Source organism: Solanum stenotomum, chromosome 10 (genome assembly GCF_019186545.1).
Source record: "Solanum stenotomum isolate F172 chromosome 10, ASM1918654v1, whole genome shotgun sequence".
In the NCBI taxonomy this organism is placed as follows: domain Eukaryota; kingdom Viridiplantae; phylum Streptophyta; class Magnoliopsida; order Solanales; family Solanaceae; genus Solanum; species Solanum stenotomum.
Window position 1 is genome coordinate 43,399,501 of NC_064291.1, and position 17,418 is coordinate 43,416,918.

General features: G+C 35.9%; 2 protein-coding genes across 3 annotated transcripts in view; both read left to right on the plus strand.

The window, feature by feature from the left end:
- The window catches only part of LOC125843251 (uncharacterized), a 78,167-nt gene extending 66,742 nt beyond the window's left edge, over nucleotides 1–11,425 (plus strand). For both annotated transcript variants that reach the window (XM_049522461.1, XM_049522462.1), the window contains 8 exons: nucleotides 2,603–2,704; nucleotides 4,263–4,406; nucleotides 4,898–4,986; nucleotides 6,437–6,519; nucleotides 6,612–6,727; nucleotides 7,279–7,364; nucleotides 8,810–8,909; nucleotides 10,739–11,425. In XM_049522461.1, the coding sequence (XP_049378418.1) occupies nucleotides 2,603–2,704; nucleotides 4,263–4,406; nucleotides 4,898–4,986; nucleotides 6,437–6,519; nucleotides 6,612–6,727; nucleotides 7,279–7,364; nucleotides 8,810–8,909; nucleotides 10,739–10,804 (786 nt within the window). In that variant the 3' untranslated portion in view covers nucleotides 10,805–11,425. The remainder of the gene's footprint in view (nucleotides 1–2,602; nucleotides 2,705–4,262; nucleotides 4,407–4,897; nucleotides 4,987–6,436; nucleotides 6,520–6,611; nucleotides 6,728–7,278; nucleotides 7,365–8,809; nucleotides 8,910–10,738) is intronic.
- Nucleotides 11,426–11,818: 393 nt separating this feature from the next.
- On the plus strand, nucleotides 11,819–16,912 carry LOC125843013 (potassium channel KAT3). The gene is made up of 13 exons (XM_049522266.1): nucleotides 11,819–12,000; nucleotides 12,369–12,584; nucleotides 13,476–13,637; nucleotides 13,716–13,773; nucleotides 13,886–14,203; nucleotides 14,314–14,553; nucleotides 14,674–14,772; nucleotides 14,854–14,886; nucleotides 15,513–15,698; nucleotides 15,800–15,877; nucleotides 16,354–16,408; nucleotides 16,531–16,671; nucleotides 16,809–16,912. The coding sequence occupies exons 1-13, from the start codon at nucleotides 11,819–11,821 to the stop codon at nucleotides 16,910–16,912; spliced, it is 1,872 nt and encodes a 623-aa protein (XP_049378223.1).
- Nucleotides 16,913–17,418: the final 506 nt, after the last annotated feature.

Genomic DNA, 17,418 nt, shown 5'->3' on the forward strand with positions numbered 1-17,418 from the left:
ACTCGTTTGTTGGGAAAAGTATGTCTTAGAGCCTTCATGACGACACTAAAGTGCACATTAAGCGAGGCGAAACGCTCAGTGTGTTTTGAGCATCACTTTAGGGCTTAAGCACACCTTTGACAACACTGGTTTTAATGTATAACTTCTGTTAAATTGTGTGACCGTGACCCATGTATCTAGATTAAACTGATAGAGAGAGTACACTTATTTTTTATTATATCTTTAGCGACTTCTTTACTGTATAGCTGGTTTCTTGATCCAAGTTTTCTCATAAAATTTAAGAAGCCCTATCTTTTTGTTTTCCCACAAACTTCACTCCAGGAGTCTTATGGCTTTGATGCTCTCTAACCTTTAGACCTTAATTACAACTAAGTGAGACAGAAAAAGGTGAAGGACATTACTTTCAACATGCATTTGAGATAAAGGTAACTTTGCATTCACAAAACACTCAAAGGAAACTCACATCCCACAGGGTGGTGGGCACACCGTCAAAAAGATATACCGAATTACAAGTTTCGTATAAAATCAACTATCTCTATGCTTTTACGTCTTGGTACACCAAAAAACAAAATACTTGAGCATTTCATTTTTATTTCTGAAAACTATCTTTTTGTCCTTCAGAACACCTAGCAATCCTTTCTTCCCATAGAGTACCATATACAGTCTGGGATAGTCTTCCACCAGTCTTCACTTTTCCCTCTGTTGCCAATTCCTGTCCAGCTATTTAAGAGCTCCATGGTTGTCTTTGGCATCACCGAGCTAACCCCTATTATACACAAACATATTACACAATTTTGAAGCAGCTTTACTAAAGGAACAAATGACTATTTACTTGTGCTTTCTGCTCACACATGAAGCATCTTGAGCAAAATTGCATCTTTTTTTGTAATGCCTCGTGAGTAAGGCAAGCTTTTCTTATGACAAACCAGGCAAAACATGTCACTTTTAATGGGCTTCTTGTCTTCTACACTAGCTTCCAAGGCTATTTGTCAGTCACTGACTGATAACATTCATCCTCAATTAAAGTTACCAGTTTAAAAAAAAAAAACATTCATCCTCAATTAGCAAGATTTAACTGTGAACATTTCTTTGCTTTGTAGCTGCCAAATTGATTTGTCCTTTCTTTGAGATATGTCTAGTGGGGTGTTTAGCACCTCTAGTAGCCTGGCCACATCCTCAATTTCCCAGTCATTCAGAGCCCTCCTGAACACTAAGTTCCACCCTTGTTGGCTCCATACTTGAGCAACAGTAGCAGATCTTTGTAAGCTCATGGTGTAGAGGTTTGGGAATAAGTTCTTCAGGCTATCATCTCCTTTCCAGATTTCATCCCACAAATGTGTTTTCAGGCCATTGCCCGCACTAATATAGCTATTGTTATTGAACTGTGGCCAGAACCTTCTAATTGTCTTCCACACACTGCATCCAAATGACCCCATCACCTCCTCAGTAGTCCATTGGCTAAACAAGCCACATTTCCCTGTTATGAATCTTCTCCATAGGGCTCTATCTTCTGAACAAAATCTCTATAGCCATTTTTGTAGCAAACAATTATTCTGGAAGCTAAGATTTCTCATGCCAAGGCCACCTTGTTTTCTGGTCAAAGTGAGTATCTCCCATTTCACCAGGTTGTTGCCTCTCTTTTCTTTGTTCCCTTGACAAACGAAGGATCTTCTCATTATGTTGATTCTCTTCTTAATGCTCTTGGGTATTGTAAATAAACTCATCATGTACGTACGTAGCCCATCTAAAGTTGACTTGATGAGAGTCAACCTACCCCCAATAATAGGTACGGACTTTTCCATATTGAGAGCCTTTTCTTACATCTGTCCATCACCTCACTCCATACTTTCAACTCCTTGTTTTTGTCCCCTAGAGACAATCCCAGGTACTTTGCAGGAAGAGAAGCTATTTGACATCCCAGATTCTTAGCTAGACTTTGTAAATTGTCTACCTTATTAATTGGGAAGAGAAAACTTTTCGACCAATTAACCTGAAGCTCCAAGATGCCCTCAAATATTGTTAGGATTACTCATAAGTGTCTGATTTGTTCCACTTCTGCTTCACAGAAAGCCAAGGCATCATCTGCATAGAAAAGATGTGTGATATCCAGATCATCACCCCTCCCTATCTGAGCACTGAATCCCTTTACCCAACCATTTACTTTTGTTGTTCTGAACATGTGGTCAGACCCTCCATAGTCAGTAGGAACAAAAAAGGTGACATAGGGTCTCCTTGTCTAAGACCTCTACGTAACATTGAAGCATCTACTTGCTGGATTAGCTAGCTACCAATTCAAAGATTCTGGATGTCTTTGATTTCTGGTCACATTTATATAACTAGTTCATCCTTCCCTCCGCGCTCCACTCTACCCATTAAATTGAAGTGCGATGTTTCAATGGCCATGGAAAGAGGAGCTTGATTAAATTTTAGACATTCTTGTGCCTGCCTTTTCTTATATGTTAATCTCTGCTGGATTGCAACTGAGTTTGGTCAAGTCTTTAACATATTCTATGATAGGTTGGCTTAGTCAATTTGCTTCCATTTTGTGTCTCTACTAATGCCATGTCTCTTCTTGTGTATTTGAAAATTGCTTGATGATCAGGTGATAAAGAAGGATCATGTGGCAGCTGGGCTTTGTTGTATACAATTGTTTATGAACTCTTCTTCTCAAGAAGAAGCTATAAGACACTTGGAGAATGCCAAGGTCAGTCCATTTTAAGAACTTGTTCTATTGCGCATCTGAATTATAGATGGTGTTCATGGTCACCAATGAATTATTAGTTTTACGTATCCTAAGCTTGAGAGCTTTGCTCTCGTTACTCTCTGTCCTAAGTTTCATTCTTAGGAAAGCCAACAAAAACTGGCAAAGGCACAGTTAAGTTAACAGTGGGAGGGTCTCTAATGCAAGAAATGCAGTCATATTCCAATAGGAAAAGATGTGAATTTGACACTAGCCACTTGATGTTCCTCAGCTGCCTTGTGAATGATGGCTGGTTGCTCCTTGAATTGGATTACTCACGAAGTGATGGAACCTCTATTTTTTTATTGTAATTGTAACTTCAAGGGTAATAAAGTATATGTGATATTTCTATAAATTGCACTTCATTTAATAATAGATCATTAATCAACAAAGAAAAACGAAAATTCTTAAAGGATGGGAGCAACTTAAGCACTTATTTATTATTTCTAAATATAACAGACATAATTTCATTGGTCTTGGGACCATAGAATAGATTTTCTCCATATGACAAACATATCAACGAAATAATAAGAAAGTGTCCTTGATAGATTTATTTGTGCCCTCTGAATAGTTGTATGAGGCAAACATTTCAAAATACAGTTATGTGATACCCAGTGATGGGTGTCATCAGCTATGATTGAGTAACAACTAAAGTATAATTGATATAGCAGTAGTGCAGTCAATATGATTAGGTGGTGGAATTAGTTTGAAACTCTAGGATGACAAGCAATCTGCATAACTTGTTTCCTTATGCTTTGATGCCTTTTTGTTTTCCCCACAGAAAGACCTTATTAGGCTCATAATATCTAATTGTGTAAATAAAGGTTTTTGCTTGGTTATATATATATAAATCGTGTGTGTACTGTGCTTATATATAGTTGTTTATTATATTATATTTCTGAGAATATAGTTATCTATTATGTTATTATGTATAGCACATTAATTAGAATGTATTTAATTATTATGTTAGATAAATTAATATCAGCAATGTGGGCTTACTAAGAATTCTTTCAAAAAAATCGTATTTACCTATATCTTCTTCTTTTTTTGAGAATTAATCCACCTATATCTTTTTCTGTCTATAGTATACAAATACAGAAAGTACATGGATATTAAAAGAGTGTAAATTATGGTATTTATACATCAGTTAGACCAATAATTGAATATATGCATGGGTAAGTAGTTTGAGATAATTGCTTGACATAAATGACACAGGATATACACAACGTGATAGTGCACTGGCATCTCAATCGCGTCGGGAACATATTTCTTCTTGTGAATTATCACAAGTTGTTTTCTCTTTTGCTATTTGTCTATTGCATTGCTAGTACATATGCTGCGTCCATACTCTTTATCTGCATCTTTAGATCCTCTCCTCTTTCCCTATGCAGGGATTACATTCATCTCTTATGTCACGTTTCTACTTTGTGAATCTTAAATTATATCACCTTCTGTGTGGTTTTAGTTGCTAACTTGTACACCTACTCCTGTGTCGTCTGCTTAGCCTTCATTTGTGATGTAGATGCATTTCGAGGAAGGCCTGTCAGCACGACATAAAGCAGGAGAGTCTACTAAGCTTATTACCAAGGGCATCCGAGGGAAAAGTGCCTCTGAGAAACTAACTGAAGAAGGACTAGTCAAATTTTCTGCTAGAGTTGCTATCCAGGTAAGACTGTAAGTATAGGATGCTTGTAAACTGACACTGAAAATATCTTCACCTGTCAGCAAAATGCAGTAGGCGCATATCCTGTTACTTTTTGTTGCTTCTTTCAATTTGATGCTGCTTTCTGGACCTTATTCTCTTTTGTTGAAGAGTCTATGCTCTGAACGATAGCCTTTTTATTTTCCCATGAAACTTCTGTATGGATCCAGAATCATGGGAGATTCTTCTCAAACAAGCAAGTTGCATTAACGAACTGTTTTAGGAAAATTCTATGTGTCAAAATAAGCATCTCTGATCTCTTAGAGCCATTTACTGATTAGAAATGATTGAGGAAAGAGGATTTGTAAATGATTTCCAACAGATCTAATGATAATGCTTCTAACATCATTCAGTAGTAAATTGGACTTGATTGTTAGCATTCTCAAGGGTTTCGATGCTTAAGTTGTTTCATGCCTATCTTGAGTTCATGATTGTTCATGCTTGCTGATTTGCAGATAGATGTTGTCAAATGCTTTAATGATGCAGAAGGAACACAGTGGAAGCATTCACTTTTTGGGAATCCAAATGATCCTGAAACTTTCAGGTTTGTTCTAGTTTTGGTTTTTAATCTCCTTTTGTCTCGTGATTTTTCAGTCTGTCTGAACTATTCAAACTAGGCATTTTGGATACAAAATCAAGAACTATTTTACCATCTCTGGCAGCTGCGCACAAAGAAACAGGCAGAATCCAGAAGGTCTTCCCCTCCTTGATGGGGTGACCTGAAATGCATTTGATCTAGTTTTTGTTCTCCATTTTTTCTTTTTTTTTTCTCAAAAAAAAAAAATGTGTCTAGCTAAATATTAAACCGTTTTGATTTTTTATTTATGCTTTGGTTTTCTATATACCCTGAAGTTACCATATCTGTGTTTGTTGGTGAAGTAATAATTTGTTGATGCTGTTTGATCCAAGTCCTGCTGTACAAGTAGTATGCACAAAGTAGATAACCTACACCAAAATATAATTAATAACATCCCAGTCATCTGTGATCAATGCGTGAGGTTGCAATAAAACATTGACTAGCAACAAAAACTAGACGCATATCTTTATCAACCCACTCAAAGGCTCTCCTATTCCTTTCCAAAGTACCCAGCCAAAGGATTTACATTACATCCTATATTCTACATCTTTGACTCCTTCTCTGAAAGCCCAACCAAGTATCACACCCTTCACTGTAGACAACATTGTCCATTGGTCTCAGAACAGATTCAGTATGATTCTTGCCACCTTGCAATGCAATATCTTGTGTATATATGCGGAAATGGTATTTGGTTTTAGCTGTTTAGAACTAGCGGAGGCTCCTTTAAACTATTTCATGACTATTTGTGTGCTCCTGTGCTTTTTCTATGTTTTTCATTTGTATACTAAAATAGCGGGAAAGGAATCTACAATACAATATTTTATGCACTCAAATAGGCAGGGTGTTAAGAGCTCGTGGTCTCGTTTTCAAAGTCACACCAGCAATTTTTATTTCGGATCGGGTGGTGCACAATATTTCAAAGAGAACTCTTTGTTGAGTTTAGGCTAAATGAAATTTTAAATTGTCGGCAAAATGAAATAAAGGAAATATTTAAATAAAGAAAACTGCCTAAATATTGATATTCTTTATTATGACGGGATTGGGAAGAATATTTTATACTATTTTCCTAGATAGATTCTGAGGTATAACAATATTGATTCTCTCGACTCTTCACTCACCACATCAAACTCAAGGTGGTGAAGAAACTTGAGTTTATAAATCAAAACTGAAAATCAAGTTGATCATGGCAAAAGAAGCTATTATTAGAGAAAGAGTAATCTCAACAGTGTCAGTAATGTCACTTGGATAGTAAACAGTGGCCTTATAGTGTCCAAGGACTAATGAACATATAACAATATTAAATCCCTTGACTTTCAGCATTTCCAACATTATCCCTTGTGACTTGATAGTCAGGACAATTTTGTAGAGCATTTTATCCGATGCTAGGGCTTGAAAATTTGTATTTATCGAAATGCAGGAGGAGGTGTGAAATTGCAGAGACTCTTGCAGAGAGGAATTTTGACTTGGCTTTCCAGGTGATCCATGAGTTCAACCTTCCAGGTACTTCTCATAGACTCATACTTCCAATTTTCTTCAAAACTTTCCAGGACAAGTATTTGAACTTATCATTGGTTTATGCTCAACTGTTTTAGCTGTTGATATATATGCTGGTGTTGCTGCATCACTTGCTGAGAGAAAGAGGGGAAGCCAACTCACGGAGTTCTTTAGGAACATTAAAGGCACCATCGATGATGATGATTGGGATCAGGTATTCTTCTGAATGCAATGGTCTTCAATGTGTGTTTTTGTCTGTTCAGCGACAGATGATTGACCTGCCTTTTCCCTTCTTTTTTTTTAAACACTCATTTTCCAAAGGAATTCATATGCAGGTGTGTCAAATGCTACGCTTATCTATTTATTTTTGTTGTTAAGAGACATATATTTTGTATTTAAGTATACTCTACTTCTCCTGGTTCATATGTTAAAACTGCTTTAACTAGCACCAACCATAGCAACCTATTCCAATGATCTTATGCTTCATGAGTTTTTAACGGTTATCAAAGGGAAGAAGTGCCAAAGGTTGGAGTTGATTAACCCCTCTGACTGTCCTGTCATTCTTTCACCTTGTCAATGATAGAAATGCATAACATTTCAAGAATCCAAATGTTAATGTAATCTATTATTTTTTTCAAACAGTCGGATCTGATTTATGACGCGAGTAGTATCTCCATCTATGCTAAATTTTGAACTGCTATAGGTTTCTATTTACAAGTATGTAATGAACTAATGCCATATTTAATGGACTATATTGATTTTTAGGTTTTGGGGGCAGCCATTAATGTGTATGCAAACAAACACAAAGAGCGACCTGACCGCCTGATTGACATGTTGACTAGTAGCCACAGGTCAGTTTATTTTTTTCTGTTGAACCTACATACATTGAAGTGCCTCCTAGTTACCCAGTGTTCACTCCATGTGCCTCGGGTTGCAGTTAGTTGATGCCAAAATCTTCTGTTTCAGATTGGCGTGTAGCCTGTAAACCCCTGTAGAGCACCATCTGGATTCTTTCTAGAAACTGTCCAGTTTACAAGATATGAAATATGTTCCATGTTGAATATCACTACAGCTCCACTGTTTTTTATTCCTGATTATAACAATACCTCTCCTATTATCATGCTTTAGACTCTGTCCAGTGTCCACTGAGTCCATCTGTTCCGCGGAACTTGTCGGATCATGCTTATTGACCATGCCCTCCACTTATGGTTGAGAGACCTATTGACCATGCCCTCCACTTATGGTTGAGAGACCTAAGTGTGTATGTCTTATTCGAATCATTTTAACCCCCTTATATTCCAACTTAAATTTTTTACTTTCATCCAGAAAGAGCCTTGTATTTCCTACCCTTGTCTCTTATTTCCCTACCATCATAGATCACACTGCAGATCAGATTTTTGACTTCGTTTTCCCCTTCCTTTCTGACTTTCTTTGCTGCTTCTTGTTGTTGTAGATGTTGTAGCCTTTTTTATTCCATTCTCAAGATGATGTCAATAATTGCATGCTCAAAACCCATGATACTCACTCCAAAGGCTTTGATTGCTTTAAATTTGTCTATTTTGAGTAAATCTTTAACATGTTGTAGATATAAAATAAATAGTGTATCCCATTTCCAACATTTTAAAATTTTTGATGATGTGGTCTCACATTTCAACGCCATACTCACACTTTTGTGATATATGTTCACTGCCACTGCCATTGTTACGTGAGGGTTATCCAAAATAGATTATCCCCCCTTCAGAACATTTTTTTTTTTTCAAATTTTACCCCTTAATGAGTTAGGACTTTAGCTCATGTACAACACTTGAATGATTAAATGATCCAAGTTAAGGAATATTTCTCACCTTGGACTTGGAATGATTGTTTGGAATGGTTTGATTTGTTCATTTTTGTGTCTTAAGTCAGATAAAAGGGCTACAATGGTGGAAGTTACATGTCTATGATATCATAATATTTGTTGAAGGCATAACGCAGAAGATGATTAAATAACTAAATAACTTGTTGTAAGTGTGCTCTAACAATTTAAACTTCTAAATGGGACGATTCCATAGTTCAACGAGATATTTGCAAACAGAGCTGTTGGATTCTTACCGTCATTCATCTACAAAATATTTTTATATTGATACCTTAAATAAATAAACAAAAGGATATGCTCTCTAACAGATCAAGCTGCTACTAGGTTAAGCTTTTAGATGAGACGGTTTGCCCAAATCAACAATACACTTCTTTTAATTTCTGTTAGAAATTAGCTGGTAAACTTTGAGTGCCACTTCATTTTTTAGCTTGCCTTTCACAGGAAAGTACTTGCATGTGTTGTTTGTGGGCGTCTCAAAAGTGCATTCCAAATTGCATCTAGAAGTGGAAGTGTGGCGGATGTTCAATATGTTGCACATCAGGTTTGTTGCGTTCATGAACTTCAAAGTTAAATACTACCTTGTTCCACCAAAACCTAATTATATTTCAAGGAATACCCATATGAGATTATGTTGTAACTGTTTTCCCGTTCATATTCTGAGGGGCCCATTTGCTGGAGAACTCAATATATTGGTTTAAGGTATTCCAAACGATGCTATGGTTTTTTAACCAATGCCAAAGATAAATTTGTAAATGTTTGGGTGATAAATATTCAGAACCTTAATGACCAAGTTTGATTGTCAACTTGAGAGATGCAAAAAACATGTTTCTCAGCTGGTTATTTTGGCTTATTTGGTTGATCCTTTGCCTGTCTTTACCTTCAGCTTCGGTAAATAATTGGACAGTTGTTAATATTTACCGGTAGAACTGTTCTCTTCACATTCTGTCCCTACAAGTTGTTTCCCACGTACTTATCATTTTGTATCTACCTTTACAAAGATCTTTCTGCAGCCAGTATCCACTGAGTGGGATTCCACGGGACAACAGATTTTTAAACTTGTGAATCTGTTTTGTCATGGATGCAGATAGAGAATTATCTGATTTTGATGTGTTTGCGTTTTTCTAGCTAGTTATGCCTATGAGAAATTGGAAAAATAGAGTAAATACCTCTTGATTCTACCTTTATGAAGTGTGTACCTAAATATATCTTTAACGAGATTTACTGGAATTTGAATATGATACTTTCAGGAAGGTGCTCCAACTATATTGTTGACAAGGGTTAAAAGTAAAGTACTAGTGTTCTAGAATGTTAGAATGAGCTAAGTATGTATTGATTTAGTCCCTGCTAAATAGAAGATACGGATTGTATCTCACACCTGTAGATAAGTGTATTACTACTTAGTTTTACCTTAAAATCAAGTTATTATTTAGTCTATTAAAAATACCTCTGAGATTATCTTGTAGATGCTCTTAATAGACTAGTATGTCTATAGTGCTTACTGTTTGTTAGTTTCTCCTTCTTTGGTATGATTGCAATGAAGGATGCATTTAGACTCACTTCAAATTCCTTGACCCTGTGGTAGCAAACATTGTCTATGATCGTACTTGTAACTGCCTGAACGCTATTTTAAAATGTGCTTCGACAATTGACCAGATATTTTGCATGCAAGTTAGTTTACCTTTGACAGAAAACAAAAGCAAATCCTAGATGCTGCCATAATAGACCTTATGTAGGGGCAGATCTAGGGGATTGAGTGTGATGCAGCATTTGAACACTAGGGTAAAATTTTATGTATCAGTATTTTACACAAAAAATCGTGTATATTTAAACAGTGTCACCCGAAGTAACAAAAAATTGTGGGTTCCATGGCTAAGGTGCCAAATTCACAGCTATTGGACCCAAGGTCTAGACTCATTTGACTCCCGCAGAGAACATAATTCAGTAGAATTTGAATCAGGAGAACTAGTCGAATACGTATCAAAAGTTTTATAAACCAAATGGATCAAATTAATTCAAATTGGATCGAACCGATTGAATGTAGTTCTTAATTCAATTCTCTATTGGAGTTCACATTAAACACAGTAGCACCCACAGTTATCAAATCCTGGATTTGCCTCTGACCTTATGGCATTGAGAATATGGGCTACTAGGAAAGAATATTAGTACCCCTTTTGTTTCCTGGTTATGTGATCTTTTTCCATTGCCTATACATCTATTGATTTCCAACATCTTAGGTTATTTCTCATTTCACCAGATTTAGGCATTTAAGATTAGTCTTATTTGTTTAATTATTATATCTTGTAGGATGGGGGTTACTAACTTAACCACTTGTTTACTGATTTCTCTTTCTGCCTTTGACTCTTAATGCAGGCATTACATGCTAATGCACATCCAGTTCTTGATATGTGCAAGCAATGGCTCGCTCAGTACATGTAGTCTCATTTCTAGGGTGTGAAGTTCGTTTGAGGTGGTGGTTGCTTAGTAGCAGAATTTTTGTTCCTGCAGCACAATGCATATCCATCATCAAAGGTTTGCTGGTTGCTTTGTTTCATATTGGCAACATAGCGTACTCAGTGGCACAATCACTTCAGAAGTGTGTACCCGGGTTTCACATTTGGGATCTAGCATTGCTCATCGTTCTGGTTTCAGATTTCTCATCCAGCTTACCCAATGTGCATGCAGTCAGTTAACGTTCCGTCTGACATCACACATTACTGTGTCAGCATTTAAGTCTCTTGATCAAAGCATGAACAACATATTTATGTGTCAACATATTTGAAGTTGCTTGAGGCTATGAAGTTGAAGAGCTACTGGATTTGTGGTTGATTTTCGTATGTTCGGGTTTTTTTTTCATCTTTGTATATAAAGAGATACAGAATGGACTTCCATTTTTATTAGTTTGGGGTCCAACTCCCTCTCCTCAAACTCCTTTTGACTTGCGTGTTTGTGAGGAGGGGCTTTTATTAATTTTTGGAACCATAATATGTAGATTCTTCAAGATATGAAGAGAGCTGAAATGGGGTTTCTTTATGGGTCAAATGAATATGCTGCTATTAATACTGTTTTATTTTTATACAGTTTTTTATTTTCAGTATTTTAAAAAATTAAACTCTATTAGTGTTGACTACTCGTTTTGACTTTAAACTTATCATTTTACCTTAATCGCGTGTACTTATTGCTTCATATGTGTACAGTGTTAAATGCTAGATTGTTAAGACTTATTCAACTCTTCCAAGAACAACAACTCTACGTTCCTAAGATATGTACAAGGTTTATATATATTTTTAAAAAAAAACAGCTATTAGCTAAAAATGATTTGTTAGAGTAGGACGTATAATATAAAATATGATAATATCCTCTACGTAAACCATATATTAAAATGAGTAATGAATTGACCCCTTAAACAACAAACTAAATACCAAGAAAACTCCAACTTTTTTTTTAACCAAGATGTCATCGACAAGATCGCCGGTGACAAGGTCTCCGGCGTCGCTGCGAGGGCAGTCAAGTGGAGAAATAAGAAACATAGCTTCAGTTTCAAGTAGCCTATTGCCAGCTTTTGGTACAGTAATGGGTGAAGGCACTCTAAAGCTTAAAAAATTAGTTATTGCTCCTTGTGATCGTAGATACAGGTAATAAGTAATTATTACTTCCATTTTTTCTCAAACATGTGACTTGATTTCTCAGATGATTATGTAAATAGTAGTGTTATTATTTCATTAGTCATTTTTGATGACTTATTGAGATAATAACGAATAGTTGATTAATTTGTGTTCATTAGAAATAAGTGTCATTTTGGAAGAAATTACGTTTTCATCTCTGATTAAAAGTTGAAAACATTTTGTCCAACTACTTAAAAACATGTATTTCTTCATTAAAAGCTTGGTCAAACACCTTCCTTTTCTATAATAAGTGCTTTTTAAAATTGAAAAAGTAGGCACTTTTGACCATCTCCTTTAATTTTTTCCTAAATAGATTACTTAATGGTGAAAAATTACAGAATATGGCAAACATTTCTGGTGATATTGGTGGTGTACTCAGCATGGTCATCTCCTTTTGAGTTGGCATTCAAGAAGGCAGCAAGTGGAGGCCTTTTGCCTGTGGATTTATTGGTGGATGCTTTCTTTGCCATAGACATTCTTCTCACTTTCTTTGTTGCTTACTTGGACAAAACCACCTATTTACTCATTGATCATCACAACAAAATTGTTTTCAGGTACTCTTATATAATATGTGTAATTCTAAAGATGGGATATGGCGAGAGTAGAGTGTATGCAAACCCTATTTTTAACTCACGGAGGTAAGAGAAGTTGTTTAAGAAAGACCTCTGGCTTACCGCTTAAGTCACACAAATCTAAGAACATAAAAAAGAAAAGAGATATAACAAATACTAGAGGAAGCATCACGTAGCATACAATAAAAATAAATAGTAGCAACAACGTAACAAAGTTACGATAACCAAAGTATAACTGGTATGGGGCACCAAACTACCACCAAGTCCAAGCCTGCAGGAAAGCGAGACAATGCTCAACTATCTACTGACATTTTATCTCACATCCAAATTAAATCTAAAGATGTATCGTATCTTGTCTAATCACCTCTCCCCAAGACTTCTTTGGCCTAACTCTACCCCTCCTCAAACCAGCATCGCCAACCTCTCACACCTTCTCATTGGGGCCTCTTCACATCTCCATTTCACATTCTCAAACCATCTCAACCTCACTTCATTCGTCTTATCCACACAGAGGCTACTCCTACCTTGTCCCAAATGTCCTCATTCCTAATCTTATTCCTCTTAGTATGTCCACACTTCCACCTCAGCATCCTCATTTCGCAACGTCATCTTGAACATGAAAGTTCTTAACTAGCCAACACTTTGCCCCATAGAATAATCGGCCTAACCACCACTATAGAGTACATTATTAGTGTATATAAGTTAAAATTGGAAAGGATATTGCTCAGATCAGGCAAGTTAAATGGAGGATTGAAAATGTAGGACACTACTTACTTGAGATGCCACCTGAAAGAAAACAAAGATGAAATTACAATTGGGATTTTTGTTTTTTGAATGGCAATGAAAGGTTACACTTAATATTTCTTTTGAAAGGTATGTGACTCATCTAGGATTTCCAATGGATGTTGCATCAACCATACCATTTCAACCAATATACCAATTCTTTAATGGGAAAAAGCAGGAAGGAGACATTTTTGGCTTCCTCAACTTGCTCAGACTATGGCGACTGCGTCGTGTTAGTAAATTCTTCTCAAGGTAATAATGATAGCAATACTCAAAGTTGCATAAATTTCTCAATCTCAATATTGTTGTTAATCTCTTCCTTTGATCCAGGCTAGAGAAGGACACTCGATTCAGCTACTTTTGGACAAGATTTTGTAAACTAGTTTGTGTAAGTACTTTTTGAACCATCCATATTGTGCTAGATTTACCTGATCATGTGGATATAGAAGTTTTTTACTTCAACCAGAGCATTCATCTTATGGCTATAATTCTGTCAATAGGTGACCCTATTCGCGGTGCATTCCGCTGGTTGTTTCTATTACTGGTTAGCAACACATTATCATACTGCAGAGAATACCTGGATTGGATCAAATGTTACTAGTTTCCAAGAAAGAAGTATCTCTCTTGGATACACATATTCCATGTACTGGTCTGTTGTTACCCTCACCACAGTAGGCTATGGAGATCTTCATGCACATAATACAGGGGAGAAGGTTTTCGCCATCTTCTACATGCTCTTCAACATTGGCCTAACTGCTTACTTAATTGGCAACATGACCAATCTTGTTGTCCATAGTGTTGCTCGAACCTTCGCGATGGTAATGACTCTCCCTATAGAAAACTGAGTACAGTTTATGCATTATGTAGTTCAAGTCTTAGTGAAGAAAGCACGTTTAGAACGATACAATATGATAGTTTATAATTGTAGAGGGATGCAATCAATGAGATACTGCGATATGCAAGGAAGAATAGACTTCCAGAAGGCATAAAAGAGCAAATGCTGGCACATTCAACACTCAGATTCAAGACTGCAGAACTACAGCAAGAGGAAGTAGTAGAAGACTTGCCTAAGGCAATAAGATCTAGTATTGCACAGCATCTTTTCCATACAACCCTTCAAAATACGTATCTTTTCAAAGGTGTTTCCGAAGACTTCTTAGTCCAGTTGGTAATGTTCTCTTACCTTCCTACTACTCTATATGCATGTTGTTTCCATCCATTAACTTAAACTATCATGTCCTTTTGCTCCACAGAACTAAATTATGTTTTGGCTCATTTTACCTTACAGGTTTCAGAGATAAAAGCAGAATACTTTCCACCAAAAGTTGACATTGTTATTCAAAATGAGATACCAACAGACTTCTACATTATTGTCTCCGGGGCTGTGGTATGTGCAATTCCCGCACGTCAATAACTTTTGCTCTTACTATTCCTGCAGTGTTAACTCTTCAGTGGTTGAAAACTGCAGGAAGTAGTAACATACAAGAATGGAACAGAACAGGTTAGTTATCCCACTTCTCATATTATTTGATGCTAATTCTAATTTTGCTATGCTGTCATATCTGCTAGGACCAAGTAAAAAATATGACCAAACTTAAATAATGAAATAGAGGAGGCGAAAAAAACAAATGCTCAGAGATAACAGGACCAAAAGTCCACAGTGCATACTGATCTCGAGTATTCTATAAAGTGTCGGATGTAACTTTCTCATCGTACCCTTTAAGCTGCATCCAACAATCTGAAATATCATTCAAATATACTACTGAAGAAATCAAGAAACGTCATAAGAAACTACTGTTAAGTAAGTTAAAATTATGTCTGGATGTTGTTACTGATGGAAGAGCTTTATATATGAGCAGATATGCTGTCAATTCTTGTATTAACTTGAACATATGAAAATTATCTACATGACGTAACCATTTGTTGGTAAAAGATAGCATCTTCAAGCAATAAATTTAACTGAAAAGTGATGTTAGATGGAACCAAACAACTATGTCTACTTATATTATACTAGTCATAGGTCAATTAAGCCAAGATTTTATCATATATTGTAGTAAAATCTAATGTGAAAAAACACAATTTATCTGAGAGTTCTTTCCTTAAAAGTTTCTACTTTCTGCTGAACAGTTCCTGTCAAAATTGGAATCCCCGGAATTGTTTGGAGAAATAGGCGTGATCTTTAATACACCTCAACCTTTCACAGTGAGAAGTAAGAGACTTTCTCAGGTTGTTCGAATCAGTCATCATCATTTCAAGCAACTGTTGCAGCTCTTTAACACAGATGGAAAAATAATCCTCTCCAATTTTCTACAGGTATTGTAGTAGATTTTAGATGGTCGCGCATAGATTAGCTCTCATATTAGTTATTTCTATAATCATACTAACACCATGATCTTGTTACATAATATAATCAGCATCTTAAAGGAATCGAAAAGGAAGGGCTACAAGAAATACCACTCATATCAGAGTTGCTCAGTGACCTGAATAGTGAGGTAATCCTTTGCCATAAACTAGAAAAACCTATGGCATTAAACTGAGCAAGTACTTAAACCTGGATTGATTTTTTATTCTCCCTCGATTTCAATATTTGAGGCATAGTTTGACCAGGCACGAAGTTTAAGAATTGTGGTCTTAAATATGTCATGAGATTTTTGTATCTTCGAAAATTTTAGCAAATCTGCTCTCCTGCAAGGACTAATGATCTCAAGTAATCATAAAGAATGAAATGTAAATTGCCTTCAGTTATCAAACTTAAAAGCTAAAGGTTGATGAGAAAATCTAATCCCCTCTCATATTCTAGCAAATGAACCCCGTAATAATAGCGATCAGAAGCAAAGCAAGAAGCACAGTCAAGGCTTACAAACTCTTCTCCACTTGTACCATCTTATGTGTTGAATGAATAATGGTGTTCCACATTTCACCACCGAGCAAACACAATTTCTATGACGATTGCTTCAATATCTTGCAGGAGGTCTCTGTGAATACGGAGCAAAATCATGAAGGACTAAGACAAGAAGGAACCAGTAAGATTATGCTTCATCTAAAACTGTTCCAATCAAGATTTAGTCTTTGACTCATAATAGAATGCTTCTATTTCCCTTTTAGTTTTTCATAAATTTTACGGATTTTGTGACTTATTCTGCAGGAATTCATAGAGTGTCAGGCAAATTTCCCACTAGGATTATAATACATGGACATCATCCACATGACAAACCAAATGAAGACGGAATTGCCGGAAAACTAATACATCTACCTGAGTCAGTTGAAGGTCTCCTAACAACAGCAGGTAAGCAAATATTATGATATCATAAGTATTGATATTTTGCGAATACTTTCTACGGTTCAATTAAATTCATTGTCAAGCAATAAGAACATATATAAATTTTGCTGTTAAGAGTATCTAATTAGATTTGGTGAATGCAGAAAAAAAGTTTGGCAAAAGAGGAAGCATGTTTCTCATGGCAGATGGCTCCCAACAGGAAGATTTGGGTGCTTTGCGAGAAAATGATCACTTGTATATAGTTTGAGGGGGAAATCCTCAACGACATGTATTGATAAGTTGAAAAAAATCATCAAATGCTTAAGAAGTCAAGTTGATAGGAAATATCATACAATCTCCTAATTTCCTTGAAGGTTGAACAACCATGTTGTACACTTACGATTAATTCTTTTTGAAAGTGTAAACAAGTTCCAAGAAAATTTTTTAAGAGATTAACTAGTGAGACTATCCTTATTACTTTTATGATTTCTTAAGGGACGTGTAAACAGAAAAGTTGACACTAACATGAAATGGAGGGAGTATATTAGTTGGAGGTTGCAACAGTGACCAAATGTGAAGTGTGGTGGCAAACTGTTGTGGAGATGGTTGAAGATAGTTTCGTTTCAATCTTAGGGCTCGTTTGTACATGTGATAAGAAATAATGATTTAAAATTAAAATATGAAGTTGAAGTCTTGTTTGAACATTCAATTTGGATTTCTTTAAGTTGTATTTTTTTCATAAACATGAAAACCCCATAAGTTTTGTTTGTTCAT

Coding starts and splice junctions, on each gene's coding strand:
- LOC125843013 (XM_049522266.1), top strand. CDS start 11,819: ATGTCATCGACAAGATCGCCGGTGACAAGGTCTCCGGCGTCGCTGCGA. Junction 15,699..15,799: donor TCCTCTCCAATTTTCTACAG/GTATTGTAGTAG, acceptor TAATATAATCAG/CATCTTAAAGGAATCGAAAA. Junction 15,878..16,353: donor TCAGTGACCTGAATAGTGAG/GTAATCCTTTGC, acceptor AATATCTTGCAG/GAGGTCTCTGTGAATACGGA.